General features: G+C 43.3%; 1 protein-coding gene across 1 annotated transcript in view; it reads right to left on the bottom strand.

Annotated features, from left to right (window-relative positions):
• The window catches only part of SPTLC3 (serine palmitoyltransferase long chain base subunit 3), a 115285-nt gene extending 93051 nt beyond the window's left edge, over window positions 1–22234 (bottom strand). Inside the window, exon 1 of the mRNA XM_038751639.1 lies at window positions 21941–22234. Within this exon, the coding sequence (XP_038607567.1) occupies window positions 21941–22051 (111 nt within the window). The 5' untranslated portion in view covers window positions 22052–22234. The remainder of the gene's footprint in view (window positions 1–21940) is intronic.
• Between the last annotated feature and the right edge of the window lie 2014 nt (window positions 22235–24248).

Here is a 24248-nt window from a genome sequence, read left to right as displayed (position 1 = left end):
ACCAGGCACTGTACTAAGCACTGGGTTGGGTACAAGCAAATCGGGTTGGACACGGTCCCTGTCCCACATGGAGCTCATAGTCTCAATCCCCATTATACAGATGAGGGTACTGAGGCCCAGAGAGGTGAAGTGTCTTGCCCAAGGTCACATGGCAGACAAGTGGCGGAGCTGGGATTAGAACCTACAGCCTTCTGACTCCAAGGCCTGTGCTCTATCCACTACGCTATGCTGCTTCTCCCAATTGAGTGGTATTGTTTAAGGCCAATAGTTCAAAACAGGACCAGGAATTAGGTTTAATACTCTATTGCTTGCTCTGACTTCAGATTCACCAGAAGCCATTTCTTGCCTCGTGCTCTTGCAGAGCTGAGTCAAGCAGTCTCTCTCTGGAATGGCTGTCAACTCTGCAGAATCAATCAATCAATCAATGACATTTATTGAATACTTGCCATGCGCAGAGCACTTTACTGAATGCTCGGGATAGTACAATAGAGAGTTGGTAGACACATTCCCTGCCCACAATGACCTTAAAGTCTAGAGGGATGTGGGGTGTGGTCAGAGGGGCACACCAACTAGTCCTGCAATGTTCCTGCTTCTTTTCTCAATCCTGATTTACAACTAAGACACACGAAAACTAGACTGTTAGGCATCACAGAATAAGGTAAAAAAAAGTCAGTTGCTATTTTGGGGTCTCACCACATTAAGAGAAACAGCATGGCTCAGTGGAAAGGGCTCGGGCTTGGGAGTCAGAGGTCATGGGTTCAAATGCCGGCTCCACCACTTGACAGCTGTGTGACTTTGGGTGTCACTTCACGTCTCTGGGCCCCAGTTACCTCATCTGTAAAATGGGGATTGACTGTGAGCCCCCCGTGGGACAACCTGATCACTTTGTAGCCTCTCCAGCGCTTAGAACAGTGTATTACAGCACTTAGAACAATGCTTTGCACATAGTAAGTGCTTAACAAATACTATTATTATTATTACTAGGAAATTGAGGTTTAGCAGCAGCATGGCATAGTGGATAAAGCATGGGCCCGGGAGTCAGAAGGTCATGGGTCCTAATCCCGGCTCTGCCATGTGTTTCCTGTGTGACCTTGTGCAAGTCACTTCACTTCTCTGGACCTCAGTTACCTCATCAGTAAAATGGGGGTTGGGATTGTGAGGCCCACATAGGACAGGGACTGTGTCCAACCCAATTGGCTTGTATCAACCCCAATGCTTAGTGCAGTGGCTGGCACTTAATAAGCGCTCAACAAATACCATAATTATTATTGTTATTATGAAATTGGGGGAATGACCACCCCATACTCAATCAATGGTATTTATTGAGTGCTTATTGCATGCAGAGCAGTGTACTAAGCACTTGGGAGAGTACAATGCAACAGAGTTGGCAGACACATTCCGTGCCCATAACGAGTTTACAGTCTAGACAGGGAGAGATACTGCATGGGTGTAAGAGTTAAAAGAGCTTCTAAATGTATCCAATGAACTAAGGGACTCTGTGTTTGGGTCCTGGGAGATCTGTTCAAATGCCATGCTAAAGGCAAAATTCTTGAAAGAACTCTGGGTTAGAGGCTGGAAAGGACAGGTACTCTCAGGCTTGGCCTGATCAGGTCCAGCCTACATCCTGCCCAAGCCTGCCCCGGCAACAGATGCTGTTATTCTGGCTTGGCCCACTTTAGCACTGGCTATGACATGGTGGAGGGGTAGTGCCAAGTTAAAAGTGAGCTGATTCAGGGCAGAAATGTCCCCAAACCCACCCCTGGGACATTGCTGGACCTGTGGTGGTCATGACACACATTCAGCAGTGACTTTAGCAGTGAGTTTCAAGCTTCTTCCAGTTTTGCCTGGTTTGTTCACTTGGGAACACCTGAAAAGTGGTGAACAAGGAACCAGGGGCTGACCCAACCTGGCTGGCTTGGTTTTGTGCTGGCCTGATGTAACTCAGGGACTTGACTACTTTGAGGACTCAAAATTTTTCAACTGCAAAAATAATATAATACTGCAAACAGACAAAAACAAATGCAAAAACTTCTCTTAAAATCGGCAATTATTTGGCCATTTCACCTGAACGGTCCTGAAGAACTGTAATGTGATCAGTATTTTGTTTACTTTCTTTACTTCCATATCACCCTTCTTGAATAGCTCTCCTCATTTTATTTAGTGGCTATTCATCTTATATCCCACCCCATGGAGGAAGGAAAGTGTATTCATTCTTCCTCCTTCCTCCTTCAACTGAAGCAACTGGCTTGCAAATTGTCACCCACCTTCCTTGCCTGCAGCACAATACTGACAGAAGTTTGAAATAAAGAGAAATGCTGTAGTGAACTTTCCTCAATACAGGGTTCTACAACAACGCAACCCTTCCATTATAAGAGAATGACATGTACTGGAAAATATTTAGACAAATCCATTAGGCTTCCTCAGGAAAGATCTAACATGGTGTGGGAGTTTAAAAACAACCCCAACACTTAGTATTATTATATCTAATATTTGCTTATATCTCTGCAGAGATCAAAGACTTTTGCAGACATGATATTTATTTTCACAACATTTCTGAAAGGTAGGTGGCTAGCATTGTCCTCATTTAATCTATTAAGTAACAGAGACCCTGAAAAGGTGACTAGCCTCAAGTCAGGCACCTCTACGTTGAGCTACTTAATTCCGTGTGATTGGACTAGGAGTGACAGTCTTGGAAAGCCATTTGACCTTTTACCTCCTGGACTAATGAATGAATTTAGAAAGCCAATATATTTGTGTCATGGAAAATGGAACATCCTCAATTCTTGTTATTTGTGGAAGATATGCCTATTTACTGTATTGCACTACCCCAAGCACTTAATACAATAATCTGCACCAGTAAAATAGATTAAAAGCATGGATTAACTGACTGTATAACTGAGAAACGCTAATTCTTACATCAATCAATCAATGGCATTTTAAAATTTCTTTTACGGTATTTGTTAAGCGCTTACTAAGTGTCAGTTGCTGGACTAAATCCTGGGCTAGATACGAGCAAATCAGGTGGGACACAGTCCATGACCCACATGGGGTCATAGTTTTAATCCCCATTTTACAGATGAAGTAACTGAGGCATAGAGGAATTTAGTGACTTGCCCAGGGTCACCCAGCAGACAAGTGATGGAGATACTTGAGCAAGCAAAATACAATAAAGTTGGTAGATGCAATCCCTGCCTACATGGAGTTTAGTCTGCAGAGGGAGACAGACATTAAAACAAATTACAGATAAGGGAAAAAGTAAAGTGTAAGAATATTTGCATAAGTACTGTAAGGATGAGGTAAGTATCAAAGTGCTTAAAGGGTACACAGTCATATGCATAGTCGACATAAAGGGGAAGGTGGCTAGGGGAAATAAAGGCTTAAATACGGAAGGCCTCTTGGAGGAGATGTGATTTTAGGAAGGTTTTGAAGGCGGAGAGAGAGGTAGACAGTTGGGTATTAAGGTGGACTGTCGGATATGAAGTGTCAGTCATAAAACACTATTCATAACTAACCTGCACATACTTTTTCCCCATTTTCTAAAATCAGTGATTGAGTTCATCCACTAGACTGTAAGAGGGCAGAGAAGGTGACTGCCAACTCTATCTCGCTTTCCCAAGTGCTTTAGTACAGCGCTTTGCATACGGTAGTGTTCAATAAATACCACTGATTGATTGACTGATTATTTATTTTGGATCAGATCCCTCCCACACCACCCATTTGCTGGCATTTTCCTTGGTCACTCAAGCCCAGGTAGGAGTTGTTTGACGCAAGATGGTGCAAAAAAAAGTATTTATTTTACTTGTACATATCTATTCTATTTATTTTATTTTGTTAGTATGTTTGGTTTTGTTCTCTGTCTCCCCCTTTTAGACTGTGAGCCCACTGTTGGGTAGGGACTGTCTCTATATGTTGCCAACTTGTACTTCCCAAGCGCTTAGTACAGTGCTCTGCACACAGTAAGCGCTCAATAAATACGATTGATGATGATGACGATGATGCAGGGAGCGCTATGCAAATGAATGTGCTTCACCAGGAACCTCCTTGCTCTGACCCCGGCAATCATTTTGTACCTAACACCTGAGGAACACAAAGGGTGATCATCTAATCGCTATGGTATGTTTTGACATTGCACTAGATTTTGTGCAGTGGCATTGCATCATCAAGAGAGGTCCGTCAGTGAGTCACAGGGTCATCAAGCTCTCTCACCACACTTTGTTCAGGGCCGGCGACCTAGGGGGCCTCACAATGAGGGTCACTGTGCAAAATGATTTCTCCTGTAAACTGTTACAAGTTCTTCCTGCTCTTCCCTCCCGTACCCACGTCTCCTGAAAACATAGAAACCTGAATTCAATTAGTGCATACACAATATTCAACAAGCACCTAGCATCCCATCAAAGCAGAAACTATTTGGCTATCTGCAAGGAAACTTGTGGATCCAGTTGGTGATTCCTCTCTTTGTGTGCAATTATATATGCTAGCCTCATTCTTTCACTCCCCCATAAAGCAGTCATCCATTTTGATGGGCAGCCCTTGCTGCTGCACATTTCCTGCTGCATCATTAAATAATAGCATTTATTAAGTGCTCCTGTATTCTGCCAGCCAACTTTGTATCTTGCTTTTAATCGTCCTGAGGCAAAATGAGAAGCACTGTGGACTAGTGGATAAAGCACAGGCCTAGGAGTAACAAGGACCTAGGTTTTAATCCTGGATCTGCCACATCCGCTGTGTGACCCTCGGAAAGACACAACTTCTCTGTGCCTTAGTTACCTCAACTGTAAAATGGGGATTAAGACTGTGAGCCCCACCTAGGACAGGGATTGCATCCATCCTGATAACCTTGTATCTATAACCTTGTAATTAGTACAATAGTTCACAAATACCATTTTAAAGTATTTATATTCAAAATACCTAAGCTGAGAGCTCATGCTAAGAGAAGGAGATGTCTTCACTCATGCAAAGTCCCCCTTACACTAAGGTAAAAATACAGAAGAATCAAAGGGCGGTCAAAAATCCCACCACTTGTAAATAAATGTTAAAAATAATTTATTTCTGCCCCTTGTTTCCTCACTCACTCTATTCTTTCAACATGGATCACCCTACCCACCTTAATGTGACAGACCACAGTTCTCCCTCTGTTCAAAGCATTCCTAAAATCCCACCTCCTCCAACATGCTTTCCCAGCCAACTCCCAACACTTTGACTCCTTTCAACCAACCCAAGAGGCACCTCTAGCATATACATAATTAATTATACCTTTCCAGGTATATAGATGATTTTTGTTCTGATTACCCTGTTTGTAAATATTTTATGCCTGATTTACCCATTAGCGTCTGAACTCACTGTGGCAAGAAACTGGCCTCTTTTGCTGCCCTTTCCCCAGTGCTTATTACAGTAAATAGAATTTAAAAAAAATTAACAACACTGTGTTTCTTCAGTAGCTAGCCCCCTCCTACCTTACCTCTCTGAGCCAACGCAGCCCACTAATTTCACTCCTCTAATGCCCAAACTACTCACTGTACCTTGATCTTGCCTATTTTGCTGTCGTCCCCTTGCCTAATCCCTCTTCTGGCCTGAAATCCCTCTTGCTTCATATCCGACAGACAACCACTCTCCCCACCTTCAAAGCTTTATTAAAGTCACATCTCCGTCAAGAGCTTTCCTGGACTAAGCTCTCATTTCCACTTTTCCCACTCCTTTCTGCGTCACCCTTACACTTGAATTTGCACCCTTTATTCACCCCACCCTCAGCCCCATAGAACTCAAGTACGTATCAGTATTTTATTTATTTATATTAATGTCTGTCTCTCCCTCTATACTTCTGGTGGGCAAGGAATGTGTCTTCCAACTCTGATGAGACTCAGGTACAGTGAGCAGGTTGGTGCAAACTAGGTAGTAGAGACAGATTGGTAAAGTTAGGTATGAAGGGGAGAACGGATTGAGTGTCTTGAAGACAATGGTATACCAAGGAACTTCTGTTTGATTGGGAGATGAATGGGCAATCGCTGAAGGTTTTTGAGGAGTATGGAGATATGAACTTAACTTTTTTTTTTGGATAAATTATCCCAGCACTGGGGTGAAGTGTGGGCTAGAGTGGGGGAGTTTGGAGGCAGGGTGGTCAGCATGGAGGATGACACAGTAGTCAAGGTGGGATACGATGAGTGCTTGGATCAGTTTCATTGCAGTTTGGATGTCCCGTGAAGGACAGGGACAATATTTAATTTTCATCTGGGTATTTTCTCCCAGTGTTTAGTATAGTGTTCTGCACACAGTAAGTGCTTAATCAATACCATTACTACTATAGGAAAGGGTGGATTCTAGAGCTATTATGAAGAAAGCACCAACAGGATCTTGTGACATCAAACATATAGGCTGAATGAGAGAGAGATGAGTTAGAGATAATGCCAAGGGTATGGGCTTGTGAGGCAGGGAGGATGTTGTCTACAGTGATGGAAAAAACCGGAGAAGGGCAAGATTGGGAAGCGAATATGAGGACTTCTGTTTTGGCCATGTTATCTTAGAGGTGTTGGTAGGACAGCCAAGTAGAGATGTCCTAAAGGCAGGAGGAATTACGAGACAGCAGAGGAGAAAGATTAGTCCTGGAGATGTAGATTTGGGAACCCTCCTCACAGAGATGGTTGTTGAAACCTTGGGAGGGAATGAGTTCTCCAATGGATTGGGTGTAGATAGAGAAGAGTAGGGGACCCAGAACTGAACTTTGAAGAACTTCCACACTAAGGGGGTGGGAGGCAAAGGCAGGGCTTGCAAAAGAGGCTGGATCCTGAGCTCACCAGTATTACTTCAAAACGAATCAGAGGAACACTGGGTGGTAAACAGAAAAGCGCCTGTGGTGTAAGAGGTGAGACCAAGAAAGCCTAACTGAACTAAAAATCACAACACCTAAATCCATCAGAAAGTATGTCCAGGCTCAGAAGCAGTAATTCACATTGACACTCTTGCCCGGAAAGGTCAAAGGAAAAAATTTGGTTACAGCACAACATTTGGAAAACAGTCCCGGTTAACAGTCCCTTTAGACTTTAGGCTCCTTGTGGGCAGAGAATGCTTAGGGCAATGCTCAATAAATACAAATGATTGATGGATTGAAACAAAAACTCCAAAGACAAATATGCAAGTTACCACCAAAAGGTACACATTTCTGGTTTTAGCTTTCAAGACTGTAAGAGCAAATGTCAGATTTTTTCCAAGTACTGTAAATAAATATTCCTATATTGTTTTCCTTCGTGCTCCGAGGAGATGCCACACTGGTGGGGAAATTATCACCTCCTCACCCCCTACCAAGGATCCCTCTGTACCAGCACCAGTCCTCCGCTCTTCCCTCCCAGCCCCCTCCCTCCCCTTCTCCCCGCCCCCACCCCATCCCAGTTCTCCTTTCCCATCGCCACCCCTCTTCCCACTCTCCCTGCCTAGGCCCCCACCAACTCATCCCAATCCAAACCCTCCCCACCCTCGGCAGCTACTGCCAAGTGTGGCCTCTGGAACCCCCACTCCGTTTTAAGTAAGATCCCTTTCATCCTGGACCTATTCCTTTCCAGCTCTCTACTCCTCCTCGCCCTAACTGAAACATGGTTGTCTCCGGATGACACGGTCTCTCCTGCTGCTCTCTCCAGTGGAGGCCTCTTCTTCTCCCACTCCCCCACACTCACCAGAAAAGGAGGAGGTGTCGGTTTCCTTCTCGCCCCCCAATGTCGCTTTCACACTATCCCTCCTCCCCCTTCCCTTTCCTTCCCTTCCTTTGAAGCTGACATTATTCGCCTCTACCACCCCCTCCAGATTCTTGTAGCCGTCATCTACCGCCCCCCCCGGGCCCCACCTCCAACTTCTTTAACGATTTTGACCCCTTCCTCACCTTCCTTCTCTCCTTTTCCATGCCCACTCTGATCCTCGGAGACTTCAACATCCACTTGGATATCCCTGATGACTCCTCTGCCACCTGCCTTCTATCTCTCCTCGACGCTGCCAACCTCTTGCTCCACCCCACCTCACCCACTCACCAACTTGGTCATACCCACGACCTCATCATCTCCTATCGCTGCACTGTGTCCACCCTCACCAACTCTGAAATCCCTCTCTCTGATCATAATCTTCTCACCTGCCTCCTCACTCACACTCCTTTCCCCTGTAAATCCATATTACTCCCACACAGAGATCTCCGCTTTCTTGACTCCATCCATCTTTCTGAGTGCCTCACACCCCACCTCGCCTTCCTCTCCTCTCTGCCCAGTCTTGATGGTCAGATTACTGCTCTCAACTCTACCCTTTCTACTCAACTAGACTCACTCGCTCCCCTTTTCTTTCGCCGTTCTCGTATCACTAACCCACAGCCCTGGATCACTGCCATTGTCTGCCTCCTTCGCACTTATGCTCGAGCTGCTGAACGCTGCTGGCGAAAGTCTAAATACCATGCCAACCTCGTTCACTTCAAGTTCATCCTTTCCTGCCTTAACTCAGCCCTCTCCTCTGCCAGACAAAACTATTTCTCCTCCCTTATTGACACCCATGCCCATCATCCCCGCCAGCTCTTCCGTACATTCAACTTCCTTCTCAGGCCCCCGGTTCCTCCCCCTCCTCCTTCCCTCACCCCCAACGATCTGTACTCCTACTTCATTAACAAAATTAAATCCATCAGGTCCGACCTCCCCAAAGTCACTCCCCCCCCTTCTCCAACCCCCGGCTCTCAACACTCTCTGCTACTCTCCCATCCTTCCAAGCAGTATCCTCAGAGGAGCTCTCCTCCCTCCTCTCAAGTGCTACTCTGGCCACCTGTGCTTCTGACCCCATTGCCTCTCATATCATGAAATCTCTCGCTCCATCCCTTCTCCCCTCCTTAACTTCCATCTTCAACTGCTCACTCTCCACTGGTTCCTTCCCCTATGCCTTCAAACATGCCCATGTCTCTCCCATCCTAAAAAAACCCTCTCTTGACCCCATCTCACCTTCTAGTTATCGCCCCATATCCCTCCTACCATTCCTTTCCAAACCCCTTAAACGAGTTGTCTACACGCGCTGCCTCGAATTCCTCAACACCAACTCTCTCCTCGACCCCCTCCAGTCTGGCTTCCATCCCCTACATTCCACGGAAACTGCCCTCTCAGAGATCACCAATGACCTCCTGCTTGCCAAATCCAACGGCTCCTACTCTATCCTAATCCTCCTCGACCTCTCAGCTGCCTTTGACACTGTGGACCACCCCCTTCTCCTCAACATGCTATCTGACTCTGGCTTCACAGACTCCGTCCTCTACTGGTTCTTCTCTTATCTCTCCGGTCGTTCATTCTCTGTCTCTTTTGCAGGCTCCTCCTCCCCCTCCCATCCCCTTACTGTGGGGGTTCCCCAAGGTTCAGTGTTTAGTCCCCTTCTCTTCTCGATCTACACTCACTCCCTTGGTGACCTCATTCGCTCCCACGGCTTCAACTATCATCTCTACGTTGATGACACCCAGATCTACATCTCTGCCCCTGCTCTCTCCCCCTTTCTCCAGGCTCACATCTCCTCCTGCCTTCAGGACATCTCCATCTGGATGTCTGCCCGCCACCTAAAACTCAACATGTCCAAGACTGAACTCCTTGTCTTCCCTCCCATACCCTGCCCTCTCCCTGACTTTCCCATCTCTGTTGATGGCATTACCATCCTTCCCGTCTCACAAGCCCGCAACCTTGGTGTCATCCTCGACTCCGCTCTCTCATTCACCCCTCACATCCAAGCCGTCACCAAAACCTGCCGGTCTCAGCTCCGCAACATTGCCAAGATCTGCCCTTTCCTCTCCATCCAAACCGGTACCCTGCTCGTTCAAGCTCTCATCCTATCCCATCTGGACTACTGCATCAGCCTTCTCTCTGATCTCCCATCCTCGTGTCTCTCCCCACTTCAATCCATACTTCATGCTGCTGCCCGGATTGTCTTTGTCCAGAAATGCTCTGGGCATGTTACTCCCCTCCTCAAAAATCTCCAGTGGCTACCAATCAATCTGTGCATCAGGCAGAAACTCCTCACCCTGGGCTTCAAGGCTCTCCATCACCTCGCCCCCTCCTACCTCACCTCCCTTCTCTCCGTCTACAGCCCACCCTGCACCCTCCGCTCCTCTGCCGCTAATCTCCTCACCATGCCTCGTTTTCGCCTGTCACACCATCGAACCCTGGCCCATGTCATCCCCCAGGCCTGGAATGCCCTCCCTGTGCCCACCTGCCAAGTTAGCTCTCTTCCTCCCTGCAAGGCCCTACTGAGAGCTCACCTCCTCCAGGAGGCCTTCCCAGACTGAGCCCCTTCCTTCCTCTTCCCCTCGTCCCCCTCTCTATCCCCCCCATCTTACCTCCTTCCCTTCCCCACAGCACCTGTATATATGTATATATATTTGTACATGTTTATTACTCTATTTATTTACTTATTTATCTTACATGTACATATCTATTTATTTTATTTTGTTAGTATGTTTGATTTTGTTCTCTGTCTCCCCCTTCTAGACTGTGAGCCCACTGTTGGGTAGGGACTGTCTCTATGTGTTGCCGACTTGTACTTCCCGAGCGCTTAGTACAGTGCTCTGCACACAGTAAGCGCTCAATAAATACGATTAATTGATTATCACGTGGTCCTGGTATGGATTTAGAAGCCAATGTGGGATTTAGAAGCCACAGTGCTGCCTGACCAGTGTATCCAGAATAGTTGTCCCTCATGTTGTCACACTTGTTGTTTGCAGTGCCTTGCTCTGTTTTGACTTTTATGAGCTCCTCTCACATGAAGTTTTAACTTAAAAGAAATAGTTTCCTTCTTGGCAACAGTGGACTATGCTGAAATTGATTTCTAACTTGCATCTAGGATGCAGCATAGCTTCATGTCCTCAGTGTTTTTTTTTTCTAGGCCACTTTTCATTATTAGAATGTTAATCTTCTGAGGTGCAGGGGTCTGGACATTTTTTTCCCAGTATTTAATACAGTGCTCTGCACACAGAAAATGCTTATTAAATACTACTACTACTATTATACTACTGCTACTACGGCAACACAGCATTATGATGTTTTCTCTTATCTTTTTGCCTGTGGTATTAGAAGACTGAAACCGGCACTGAAAACATCCTTGGGCCTTATATGGATTTTACATAGACAGTTCAATAAATACACTGCTGTTGCTCATAGAATGATGCCTAAAGGAGCCGGGAGACAGATATTCAATTGAAGAAAACTTTTATGAAAAAAATTCCAGCTAGGACACTGCCCCTCTCCTCCTTCCCCCACACCAGCTCTCTCTCTCCCAGCCTGTAATTCAGTAGTCTACTCTCTAATAATTCTTATTTTTAAGGACAGAGTGCATGCTATATCACTTTGTTTCAAGCAGTTTTATTATTCAAAACTGCCTCCTTGGCATTTGAATGGATTCTCAGTTTCTGTCACATCAAAGATTCAAAATTGTCCTCTCAAAGAAAGGGTAAAAACTTGGTAAATTATAAGATGTACAATTAATTGCATGATCAGAAACAATTCAGGGGATCTGGATCCTTTGGAAATTTGGGATGGGACCCTTTAAAAATCACAGTTTTTTAAATAGTAGTGGTTTAGTGGTTATTATTCATTCATTCAATCATTTATTGAGCGCTTACTGTGTGCAGAGCACTCTAAGCACTGGGGTAGATATAGGTTTATTAGGTTAGACACAGTTTCTATCCCACATAGTGTTCAAAGTCTAAAATTGAAGTGAGGAGGATTTAATCTCCATTTTCCAGTTGAGGAAAATGAGGAACAGAGAAGTTAAGTGACTTGCCTAAGTTCACACAGCAAACAATTGGCAGAGATAGAATTAGAACCCAGGGCCATTGACTCTCAGGGCTTTGCTCTTTTCACTAGGCCACAATGCTTCTTTGGCTACTTAGGAAAATAGGCACATCCATTATTTACATGACAGAAGGAATTTCAATCTGAAGAAAAGATAACTACTGTAGTGATCTTGTCCTTAGATTCTGAAAATTGCTGATGTTTCTATAAATTTTAAGAGTTATTTTAGGGTCTTAAGAAACTTGCTTCCTCTAAATCAGAGATGCCAACTCGTAGTTATGCAGGCTTCCCATGGCCCCAGAAAATGTTGTGGCTTGTAGGGACAAACACTGGCTGGAATGAGGAAGCTTGAGGAGATATTGTCAATTTAGTCTGCTCTTAGGTCTGTTCTCCTGGCAGTGTGGCTCCTTGCTCCGGGAAGGGATACTTTTGCTGTTCAATCATTCATTCAATCGTATTTTTTGAACACTTACTGTGTGCAGAGCACTGTACTAAGTGCTTGGGAAGTACAAGTTGCTGCTCAGGGCCACTCTGCAGTGTTCCAGTGGGTTGGGAAGGCAGGGGAGCATACAGCCAGTCCTGAGATCACCCTCTGGCAACAAAAGACCCTGCGGCTAACAACTCTATCTATATTTTTGTGGATTGGTTTATTATCCATTTTAATGCTTATATTTGCCTGTAACTCTTTTACCTATGATTAATTTGTCCATTTGTGTCTTCTCTTCTCCCATATAGGCTATGACATCTTCAAGAGCAGGAACTACGTCTTTCGATTCTATTGTACTTTCCCAAGCAGTTGGTCTAGTGCTCTGCACACAGTAAGTGCTCAGAGATACTATTTATTGAGCACTTAGTAAGTGCTCAGTAAATTCTGTTGACTAATTGGGCCCAGAGCTAGAGGCCAGGTTACTTGAAGAGGTAGAGGAGGGTCAGGATCAAAACAGTCTCTCTCACCACTGCTGTTCAGTGGAAATATCATCTGGGTTTATTTTGTGTATGACTTCTCTCTCCTCCTTGGCTCTGTCGTGTCTTTTTCTTTCCTGCCTATGCTACCTTCTAATCTTGGGCAACTCTTCCTGCTCACTAGCATTATATCTGTAGAAAGTTAATTTAATTCTAGACACCGATTTCCTCCTCTTCTAATAATAATGCATACTTTTGCAAATAGGAGGCTTTCCCAGACTAAGTCCCCATTTTCCTCTGCTCCTCCTCCCCTCCCCAACTTCCCGACTTGCTCCCTCTGCTCTACCTGCCTCCCTGCCCCACATCACTTGTGTATATATGTACATATTTATTATTCTATTTATTTTATTAATGATGTGTATATGTATCTATAATTCTATTTATTTATATTGATGCTATTGATGCCTGTTTATTTGTTTTGATGTCTGTCTCCCCCCTTCTAGACTGTGAGCCTGTTGTTAGGCAGGGATTGTCTCTATTTGTTGCTGAACTGTACTTTCCAAGTGCTTAGTAAAGTGCTCCGTACACTGTAAGAGCTCAATAAATACTATTGAATGAATTGAATAATTGATCATTTACAATATTTTAAAAGTGCAGCCTATGTATGAATATTTGGTCCTACAATGCACAGAAATGAATGTGACATGTCTGTTCTAAGGTTTAACAAACTGATTTGCATAAAGCAAGGGGAAGAAAGCAATACCTTGAGAGTGATAGTTTTTCCATATCAATGAAAATGATCAGATAGATGTGCGTGTCAATCACCCAATAAGTCTAAATTTATCTTCGATAGGCTCTGACATACAAATTAAACACTTTCCTATCTTCAGACAAAACTGTAAATGGGCAGAATTTCTCTGACTTCCTTCAGGTAGAATTTTAAAGAATTCACTGCTGCCAAGAAGCCCTTGATTTTTCTTGATTTCTTGAATAAAACTGCTACCAAAAGAGGTAAATACTTTTATTAGTATTAGCTGTCTGACCAATAATCTCTGAACCGTATGTTCTTAATATCATGAGTATTTATTGAGCTGACTGTGTAGAACATTATCCTGGGTACTTGGGAATTTACAATAAAAATAAAATAATTGGTCCCGCCTATCAAGGAGTGTAATCACCTAAGATGGGTGGTGATGAGGGATCAGAGACTAATTGCAAACCCGGAACAAAAGAGCATATATTCAAATTATAAAAGCAATGGTATGCAATTAAATTAAACTAGTATACAGTGCACACAAGGGTTAAGGGTGCCTGAGTAAATGATATAACCAGGGAGATGGGGATTAGTTGGGAATTGCTTGGAAGAGGTAGCTTTTTAGGTGGTCTTTGAAGATGGAAGAGACATGGTTGGGGAAAGTTGAGGTAGGAGGGAGTTCCATTCAGGGGGATAACTGTAAACAGTGTGTCTGGCAGAGTAAATTGTAAAGCGAAGTGCAGTTGAAGCAGCCTGACCTAGTGGAAAGAGCAGGGGCCTGGGAATCAGAAGGACCCAGGTTCTAATCCCAGCTCCATCACTTGCCTGCTGTGTGACCTAGGGCAGGCCACTTAACATCTCTGTGCCTCAGTTACCTCATCTGTAAAATGGGGATTAAGACTGTGGGGCCCCCGTGGGACATGGACTGTGTCTAAACTGATTAGCTTGTATCTACCCCAGCCTGGCAAACAGTAAGCACTTAACAAACAGCATTAAAAGAAAAAGATGGAAGGTTGGTGTGAGAGAAGCTGAGCATATGAGTGGAGGGTGGCAGAGAAGAGATTAGATAAGAAGGTGGTGGAGATTCTAAAATCCAACATTATTCAACTTCCATTTCTCATCTTTCTTTACAAGGAAACAGATTATTCAGAAAGAAACCAGAGTTTAGTTCAGTGCTCTGCATACAGTAAGCCCCCAGGGAATAAAATTGATTGATTCAAGTCTAGGTGGTCTGGTGGACTATAAAATACCAGACAAGGTTATGGAGAGACTTTTAGATGTCTTCCTCAAGAGGTCTTTAAAAATAAGTTAGATTGTCATCAGGCTGGGATAGTTTTCATGGAGTCACATCAGGGCATTACACTAACCATACTATAGCCCTACTATAGGGGCAGAGATAGTGACCAGCCCTAGACTTTAGGATTGGAGAAGTTTTGCTTTCCATGGAAAAGCCTACCCACAGTCCTTTGGGTCTCAACACTTTGAGGGGCATGGACTCTCAAAGGGCCAAACACCACAAAATTCTGGGTCTGGAGTGACTCCCTCAAACCTGAACTTTTGGTTTAAATGCTTGCAGTACGAGCTTTGGGAAAATAGCTTAATGAAATAACTCAATCGATCCAAGAGGCCTTCCCTGACTAAGCTCTCATTTCCCCATAGGCTCTTCCCTCTGCATCAACTATGCATTTGGCTGCGTACCCCTTAAGCACTTTAATCCTCACCCCAGCCCCACAGCACTTATATAAGGACTCTTCTACTCTACTATTTCCCCTTACTTGAATTTATTTTAATGTTTGTCTCCCACAATAGACTATAAGCTTCTTGCGGGCAGGGATTGCACCTACCAACTCTACTACATTGTACCTTCCCAAGTGCTTAGTACAGTGCTCTGCACCCAGTAAGTGCTCAGTAAATGTCATTGATTTATATTACTAAGAAATTACTCTACTCAGAGAATTGGACTAAGTGCTTGAGATTATACCACTGACATCTAGGCTCATGCTCTTTCCACTGGGCCACACTGCTTCCCTACCTACATTAACAACTTGTAATATCAAGAAATCAATCATCAGAGCTCTAAAAGTCCATTGCATGTTCACCAGCTGTGCTATTTTATACCATTACATAGCAGGTTAATCACTTGAATGAATCAGTCTCCACATGTCAGAAACTTTACCTGGAGTTCATTTCTTGGGCAGAGAAGACACCCATATATTTGAATTCATAAAAAATTAAAAAGATGTGCAAAAGCTGTGGAGGCAATACTCAAGTTGAGAAATAGAGTTAGATATAAGATGGGGTGTGGACATGCATTCATTCATTCATTCAATCGTATTTATTGAGCGCTTACTTGTGCAGAGCACTGTACTAAGCGCTTGGGAAGTATAATTGTAACAGTTAATAAAAAAGCATGTCTCCTTTGTTATTTGGAATGTCCTTTCCCAATACTGAGAGATCCTTGCTTCCTGAAGGAGACTTCAGATCTAGTGGATTGATGCGAAGTGCAGCTCTGGAAAGACAAATAGAATGGTCCAGGTCAAACCTCTGCAGAATCACTGCTGATGGAAAAAGGTCTAGGAACCTGGAACAAGATTAAGTAAAGGAATCTGTGCATCCGACCCATCTCTTCACACCTTATCAAAACACTTTTACTCTCCCTTCTTCCCTCCCTGACTAACATCTTCTACTGTTGTCTCTCCCAAGGCTTCTTCCCCACTGCTTTCAAACATGCTCATGTCTCACCTACCATAAAAATAAAAAAACCCTTCCTTGACCCCATAGCTCCCTCTAATTATCACCACATCTCCCTCCTACTGTTCCTCTCCAAATGCCTTGAGCAAGTTGTCTATACCTGCTGTGTCGGGTTCCTCTCCTCCAATTCTCTGTTTGACCTCCTCCAATCTGGCTTCCGTTCCTTTCACTCCACAGAAACCACCCTCTCAAAGATCACATATGATCTCCTTTTTGCCAAACCCAAAGGCCTCTACTCTTCTTTCGATCTCTCAGCTTCTTTTGACACTATCCACCACCCCCTTCTCCTGGAAACATTATTCAACTTTGGCTTCACTGACATTGGCCTCTCCTGGCTTTCCTCCTGTCTCCCTGGCCACTCATTCTTATTCTCTTTCGTGGGCTTCCTCCTCTGTCTCCCACCAACTGTGAGTGTCCCTCAAGGTTCAGTTCTGGGTCCCTTCTATTCTTCATCTACACCCACTCCCCTGGAGAACTCATTCGCTCCCATGGCTTCAACTGCCACCTCTATGTGGATGATTCTCAAATCCACATCTTCAGCCCTGATTTCTCCCAGTGCTTAGAACAGTGCTTGGCATACAGTAAGCGCTTAAGAAATACCATCATCATCTTCCTCTCTGCAGTCTTACATTAAATCCTGTTGGTTCAGTAATAGTAATAATAATAATGATGGCATTTGTTAAGCACTTACTATGTGCGAAGCACTGTTCTAAGTGCTGGGGGGTAAACAAGGTGTTTGGGTTGTCCCATGTGGGGCTCACAGTTTTCATCCCCATTTTATAGATGAGGTAACTGAGGCTCAGAGAAGTTAAGTGACTTGCCCAAAGTCACACAGCTGACAAGTGGCGGAGCCGGGATTAGAGCCCATGACCTCTGATTCCCAAGCCCGTACTCTTTTCACTGAGCCATGCTGCTTCTCTACCTCCACAACATTGCTAAAATCCATCCTTACCTCTCCATCCAAACTGCTACCACATTAACCCAATCACTTATCCCATCTTGCCTTGTTTATTGTATTCAGTCTCCTTGCTGACCTCACTGACTCCTTCTTTTCACTAACTCCAGGCCATATTTCACTCTGTCGCCCAGATCACCTTTCTACAAAAATTTTCAGTCCATGCTTCCCCACTCTTCAAGAACATCCAGTGGTTACCCATCCATCTTCACAACAAGCAGAAACTCCTTCCCATTGGCTCTAAAGTACTCAATCACCTTGGCTCCTTCTACCTCACTTTGCTACTCTCCTACTACAGCTCAGATCACACAGTTCACTTCTCTAACGCCAACCTACTCATTGTACCTCGATCTCATCTATCTTGCTGCCTGCTGACCTCTCACCCACGTCCTGCCTCTGGCTTGGAATGCCCTCCTTTTTCATATCCGACAGACATTTACTCTCCCTACCTTCAAAACAGTATTGAAGGCACACCTCCTCCAAGAGGCCTTCCCAAATTAAGCCCTCATTTCCTGTTTTCCAAATCCCTTCTGTGTCACCCCGATTTGCTCCCTTTATTCATCCCCCTGCCCAGCCCCACAGTACTTATGTTAATATCCCTAATTTATTTATTTATTTATATTAATGTCTGTCTCCCCCTCTAGACTGTAAACCCACTTTGGGCAGGCAGACATTTACTCTCCCTACCTTCAAAACAGTATTGAAGGCACACCTCCTCCAAGAGGCCTTCCCAAATTAAGCCCTCATTTCCTGTTTTCCAAATCCCTTCTGTGTCACCCCGATTTGCTCCCTTTATTCATCCCCCTGCCCAGCCCCACAGTACTTATGTAAATATCCCTAATTTATTTATTTATTTATATTAATGTCTGTCTCCCCCTCTAGACTGTAAACCCACTTTGGGCAGGGAATGTGTTTGTTATATTGTTATGCTGTACTCTCCCAAGTGCTTAGTACAGGGCCCTGAAGGGTAAACAACAGTAAGCAACTGACTGATCGATTCCTATGTTATAAAAAGCTAATTTTTAAAAGTTTATGATCACTGAAATGGTATTGTGAACTTAACGCTGTAGTGGACTGAGTTTTGAGAAAGCCAATGTATAAAAAGGTCTTTGCATCATTTTATTTCTGACACACCAGAATCCCAGCATGACAAACAAGTGTATTACTGTTTGCCCAGATAAACAACAAAAAATCCTCTAAATACAGCATAGCCCACAAGTCACAGACAACGTAGTTAATCTCTCAAAACAGGGTATTTTTGCAGAATGATCAAAATGAAGTTTTAAGGCCCTGCTTCCTAACATTTCCTTTTCACTAGTGCAAGCCCCAGGAAAAGCAGTCTCCATAGCTACAGGACATTGGCTAGAATCACCAGGATAAAGAGAAATGGCTAAGAGAAAGCAATGGAACAGTAAGGAAGAAGGTTGATGGTTGGAATGGGATTGTGGATGAAACAAGAGTCATGATTCCTTTTGGTTTGGATGCAATTAGAAAAATACTAATCTCTGGTTCAATTTAAATGAAAGTCCCATATGTAGCCTAGAGGAGCAATACAGACACATGATTTTTAACCTCACAAAAGATCCTCAATATTGTCCTTAATGAGAATGACAGGGGTGATATTGGTCAAGGGCCTCACAATTAAATAGGTGACAGATGCTTCAAAAGAAAGCAGGGGCTGATGAAAGGAAGGCAGCTATGGTCTAGTGGAAAGAGCATGAAAGTGGGAATGGGGAGAACTTGGTTGTAGCCCTGAGCTCTGCCACTTTTCTGCAGTGTGAACTTGGGCAAGTCATTTAACTTCTCTGTGCCTCAGTTTCCCAATTAGTAAAATGAACATAAGATCTCTGTTCTACCCTTAGACTGAAAGCACAGTATGGGAACGGGACTGTGTTCCAATTGAATATTCTGTGTCCTCATTGAAGAATGATAATGAAGAGGGACAAATTGTATTTGGTGCACGGGAAACTCATTCTCAGTGCTAACTTGCGCTCCATTCACACAAAACCTCCAGTTTCCAACACATGATTTCAAACCTTGCTTTTCAAAGCATGTTATTTCTCCTTTGAATTTTGTCAGTGAGTCTGGGTTTAAAATCAGGAAACAGCATCGAGACAGAATTCTTCTAGGAAGGTAGGTGAAATACAGCAGGGAAATGAGTTTATGGTCTCAAAGCAGAGCCACGTTGATAGATCATAGGCAGGTGCCGAAAAGCACTAACTGTGAAACAGTACAGTGTAGAGCTGTACTTTCAGTCCCTAATCTTGGAGAAATTTCTCTACTGTGAGGACACTGGATTATGGAGGGGGAAAGGGACCACCAATTCTTCTAGTCTCTGGGTTTCAAATTATTTCTCCTTGAGGGAATATTAAGTATTTGGGGAGGATTTGGCTATACCCATTCTACTGCCCTCCATGATGGTTGTGAAGCCCTGCCCGCCCCCACTGGTGTGGAGGGCAGACATGCCTAACTTTCCAACAGTCGGAATGTTGGGATTGGGAAGGTTGTGGTAAATTTTCATCTAGGATGGTTTACATTCATTCATTCAATCGTATTTATTGAGCGCTTACTGTGTGCAGAGCACTGTACTAAGCACTTGGGAAGTACAAGTTGGCAACATATAGAGACGGTCCCTACCCAACAATGGGCTCACAGTCTAGAAGAGGAGACAGACAAAAAAACAAAACATGTGGACAGGTGTCAAGTCATCACAATAAATAAAAATAAAGCACATCATTAACAAAATAACAATGGAGCAATACAGACACATGATTTTTAACTTCACAAAAGATCCTCAATATTGTCCTTGATGAGAATGACAGGGGTGATATTGGTCAAGGGCCTCACAATTAAATAGGTGACAGATGCTCCATTAATGCTCCATTAATGTTAACATCATTAACAAAATAAATAGAATAGTAAATATGTACAAGTAAAATAAATAGAGTAATAAATCTGTACAAACATATATGCAGGTGCTGTGGGGAGGGGAAGGAGGTAGGGCAGGGGGATAGGGAGCAGGAGAGGAAAAAGGGGGCTCAGTCTGGGAAGGCCTCATGGAAGAGGTGATCTTTCAGGAGTTTTTCCTGAAGTGATGAGGGACTTGAACTGTAAGCTCATTGTGTTCAGGGAATGTATCTGTTTATTATTATATTGTACTCTCCCAAGCGCTTAGTACAGTGCTCTGCACACAGTAAGTGCTCCATAAATATGGTTGAATGAATGACTGAATAGAAGGATCCTCTTCCAAGGATGATATTGAGTTGTTGAATTTTAAATTTTCTTGTTGAATGAATTTGATCCTTATCATTTATTGTTATATCGTACTCTCCCAAGCGCTTAGTATAGTGCTCTGCACACAGTAAGCCCTCAATAAATATGATTGAATGAATGAATATTGTTATTTCCACTTGGACTGTGAAACTTGCAGGTCTTTTAATTGATTTCCATGCAATTACCCAACAATTAAGCATAGTGTTTTACAAGTGCCTAATAATAATAACATTAATTAGAAAGCATTTGATTTCCTATCATTTAGTCAATCACACGGACAGAAACCCTGCCCCCTGGTGGTTGTGCTTTTTCCCTCTGGGCTGTTGAGATGAGAAAAAAAAATGCAACTTCATTTTCTCACTATAGGTTTTAACCAGTTTAATGTGATTCACAGTTTCCCCATATCCTGCAGAAAGGCTCCACCCTCTCTGCATTCTCCACACCCTTCTCTCGTTTGTTTCGATGGGGCGGGGCTAAGAACTGGAGTCACCTGTCCTGGAGACCCTAGAGCAATGTGACCTTTCCCCTGGGTGGATCCTTACACTTCCTGAAGGATGACAGTATTGCATGGGATTCCCTGATACAAAGGTAGAGCAGGTTCTCAACCCAGTTTAAGGAGCCTGTTTTCCCAACCTAGTTTCCAATTAATCTTAAGCCTTGGCTTATTAGCAGCTAAGGACACTACCGATGCCATCAGCAACTTTTATATTAGAAACAATACTGGCACCGGTATTAAGCAATGCCTCGTCCAGGGAACTGCATGCTTCAGAAAGTCTTAGCTGCATTTTTTGTTTGTTTGTTTCGATTTCTTCAGTTAGGAACATCCCATAAACTGAGACCATGCAGACTGTTTCTTGAAAGTCAGTCAAAGTTACAACTGGATACTTTTTTTAAAAAAGTAAGTGGCAAGATTTTCTAACACGTGCAAAAATGAAACCAGCTTTTAAGCAATGCCACTCTGACTTCTCAGTACAGAACCGCAGGGGAAATCTACACTTCCTAGTACTTCAGGTCAGAGAGCCACATTTAAATGAATGACTGAGGTCTCAAACCCTGGAACAGAACAGGGGAGATTTGCAGGGGTTTAAGGTTAAGCTGTGAGTCCTACAATTGTGTGACTAATCTCCACAAACAATTCAGAGGTAAACAGGCAAAATGCCATGTACCCAGCACACTCTCAAAAAAACAGTTGACTTTTACTTCTCAGGGCATTTAAAGCAAGTGGTCAAAGGGATTTTACAGACTGGAGACTTCTGTACAAGCTAGGTCCAAAGACTGAAATGTTTTCTGGGGAAGTTCCCTTTGTCCTATACCAACCCCATACACTTGAGAAGGAAAAAATTCAGAATGTCACAGGGTCATCTCACTGCAGGATGCTCAAATTAAAATCAACAACAAAAAACAGCAACAAAAAAGAACACCACTGTCTTTTTATCCCCAATCCGTCCAACATAGTTCCAGGGATACCCACACAGAAACGCTGACAAAGATCAAGTCATTTAAAGGAAGAAGAAACTTCAGTTTTACCTGGGCTTCTTTAATAATCCCATTTCTTTTACAGGGTCCACCTCCGGACCCGTTGCTTTGTTTCCGATGATTCTGAAGGTTCCCATTACAGACAGCTCCAGGATTCGCCATTTGATAAACTGAATAAAACTGCTTAAATTTTCTTCTGGAGATACTCGGGGATTTTAAAAGTTGTGAGGTGAAGTGATGAAAAGTTTTGGGTTGAGTCCGGAAAGGAAAGCTACTGGTTTGTCAGGCTTTTCCAGAAGAGAAGTAACCAGCTATCTTTTAGCCTGATCTTAGAAATTAAAAAAAAAGAAACAAACAAAAAACTGTTACCTTTACACACCTTCAATAAGTTAAAAAGCAGACTCCACAGCGACTAACTTCCTCTAAAAACTACAAATCATTCTTGCCATGCTAGTTACTTGTAAGGAACACAGCAAGCTGGCTCTGTCAACAAGATTGCAGCAGAGCTGAAGTAGGCGGGTGGGGAGGTGAAGAATCATTTAAAGATACACTGCCGCTTAATTATCAGCAGTTCAAAATTTTAGTTTTTCCTCTCGTTACATTCTTGGGGAATGAGCTCATTCCCATAGTTCCCAAATTAAAATAGGTGGAATTCGCCAACTATTTGAATTGAGGAAGACTGTTTTACATTGTCTTTCCAGCCATTGATTTTGCTCCAGGACACGCAAATGTCATTTTCTTTTTTCCTAGGAAGGGAGAAAATAAAGAAAAATAAGAACAGTTTGAAATCCTCAGACATTAAAGCCAGCAAAAAGAAACTGTCAGAATCCCCCCAGGGCAATCATACTTAAATTCGAGATGAATTTTTCACCAGATTAGAGACTATAAACCCTGGTCTTGGTCTCAGGATTTCTTGACCACATGGTTTGGAGGGGTTAACTTGATCTCTTGATACCTCAGTTTCTCCTATGAAATGCTAAAAATAATTCCTATCAATCAATAACATCTACCGAGTGCCTAATGTGCACAAATCACTGTAGTAAGAGCTTAGAAGATTATAGGAAAAATAAAGGTAAAAAAGAGCAATATTTGCCCTCATAGAATTTCCAACCTATTGGGACAGATACAGAGTTTTTTATGGATAGGAGAAAAAGAGAATGGAAAAACAGATAGGAGTATAAGTATGTACTTAAACAGTAGCATATGTAAATCTATAGTGCTAAAGTGCTGCAGGTGATGAAGTGATGATGATGATGGTGGAATTTATTAAGCACCTACTAGGTGCCAAGCATTGTTCTAAGCACTGGGATAGATACAAGCTAATCAGGTTGGACATAGTCCCCGTCCCACATGGGTTCAACTTCTTAATCCCTGTTTTACAGATGAAGTAACTGAGGCCCAGGGAAGTTAAGTGACTTGTCCAAGGTCACATATCAGACAAGTGAATGAGGCAGGATTAGAACCCAGGTCCTCCTGACTCCCAGAGCTGTGCTGTATCCACTAGGCCATGCTCCTTTGCGGTGCACACATGTTTTGTGGTGGTGGTTGGGCAGTTACAATTTGAGGAGAAGAAAATAAATTGAGGGATGCATCCTGGAGGAAATGGGATTTCAGGTGACTTTAAAGAGGGGGAGAGCTCCATTAGAAGGGAGTGTCTTCCCTATTCTGTAAGGATAACACATTTTTATGGTATTTGTTAAGCTCTTACTATGTGTCAAGCACCGTTCTAAGTGCTGAGGTAGATTCAAGCTAATCAGGTCAAAAATGGTCTCTCTCCCACATGTGCCTCGCAGTCTAAGTAGGAGGGAGAGCAAGTGTACCGACAGCTAATTCAACTCTCAAAGTAGCAAAATCTCCATCTGTAACTTTTCTACTTTTCACAGTGCTGGATTTGTAAGGACACAAACTCACTGGAGAACCCAAAATGCTTCTATGTGCATTAAGCATCATTTGCATAGTTATGGGACAGGCCTCTTGTTACTCAGAGATACTGTGATTGTGGAATTCTGTTATATGATCAGGAATATTTATTGAGTTTTATGCTGGTAGTGCCTTAGATTCATTTTGGGTCTATGTGCCAGAGGTAATCACCCAGATGAAGACACAGCCAGATTTGATATTTATCTTTTAAGCAATATATTTTGTTATAAAGAAAAACAAGAAATCTGTTATTGGAACTGGGCACCTAATCTAAATAAATGAACCAGTAGATTAAATTAACAATTAAAAAGAAGTCTTGCCCAAAGGGCAGCCTATATTCTGCTGTTCTTCTACAGCAGACTTCTACTGCAAGACTGCAAGCTATGTGAAGGTGGGCATCATGTCTGCCAACTCTTCCTTATTCTCCTAGGTTTTCAGT

This window comes from Tachyglossus aculeatus, chromosome 9 (assembly GCF_015852505.1).
Source record: "Tachyglossus aculeatus isolate mTacAcu1 chromosome 9, mTacAcu1.pri, whole genome shotgun sequence".
NCBI lineage: Eukaryota > Metazoa > Chordata > Mammalia > Monotremata > Tachyglossidae > Tachyglossus > Tachyglossus aculeatus.
This window is presented reverse-complemented; position numbering and strand designations above follow the sequence as displayed.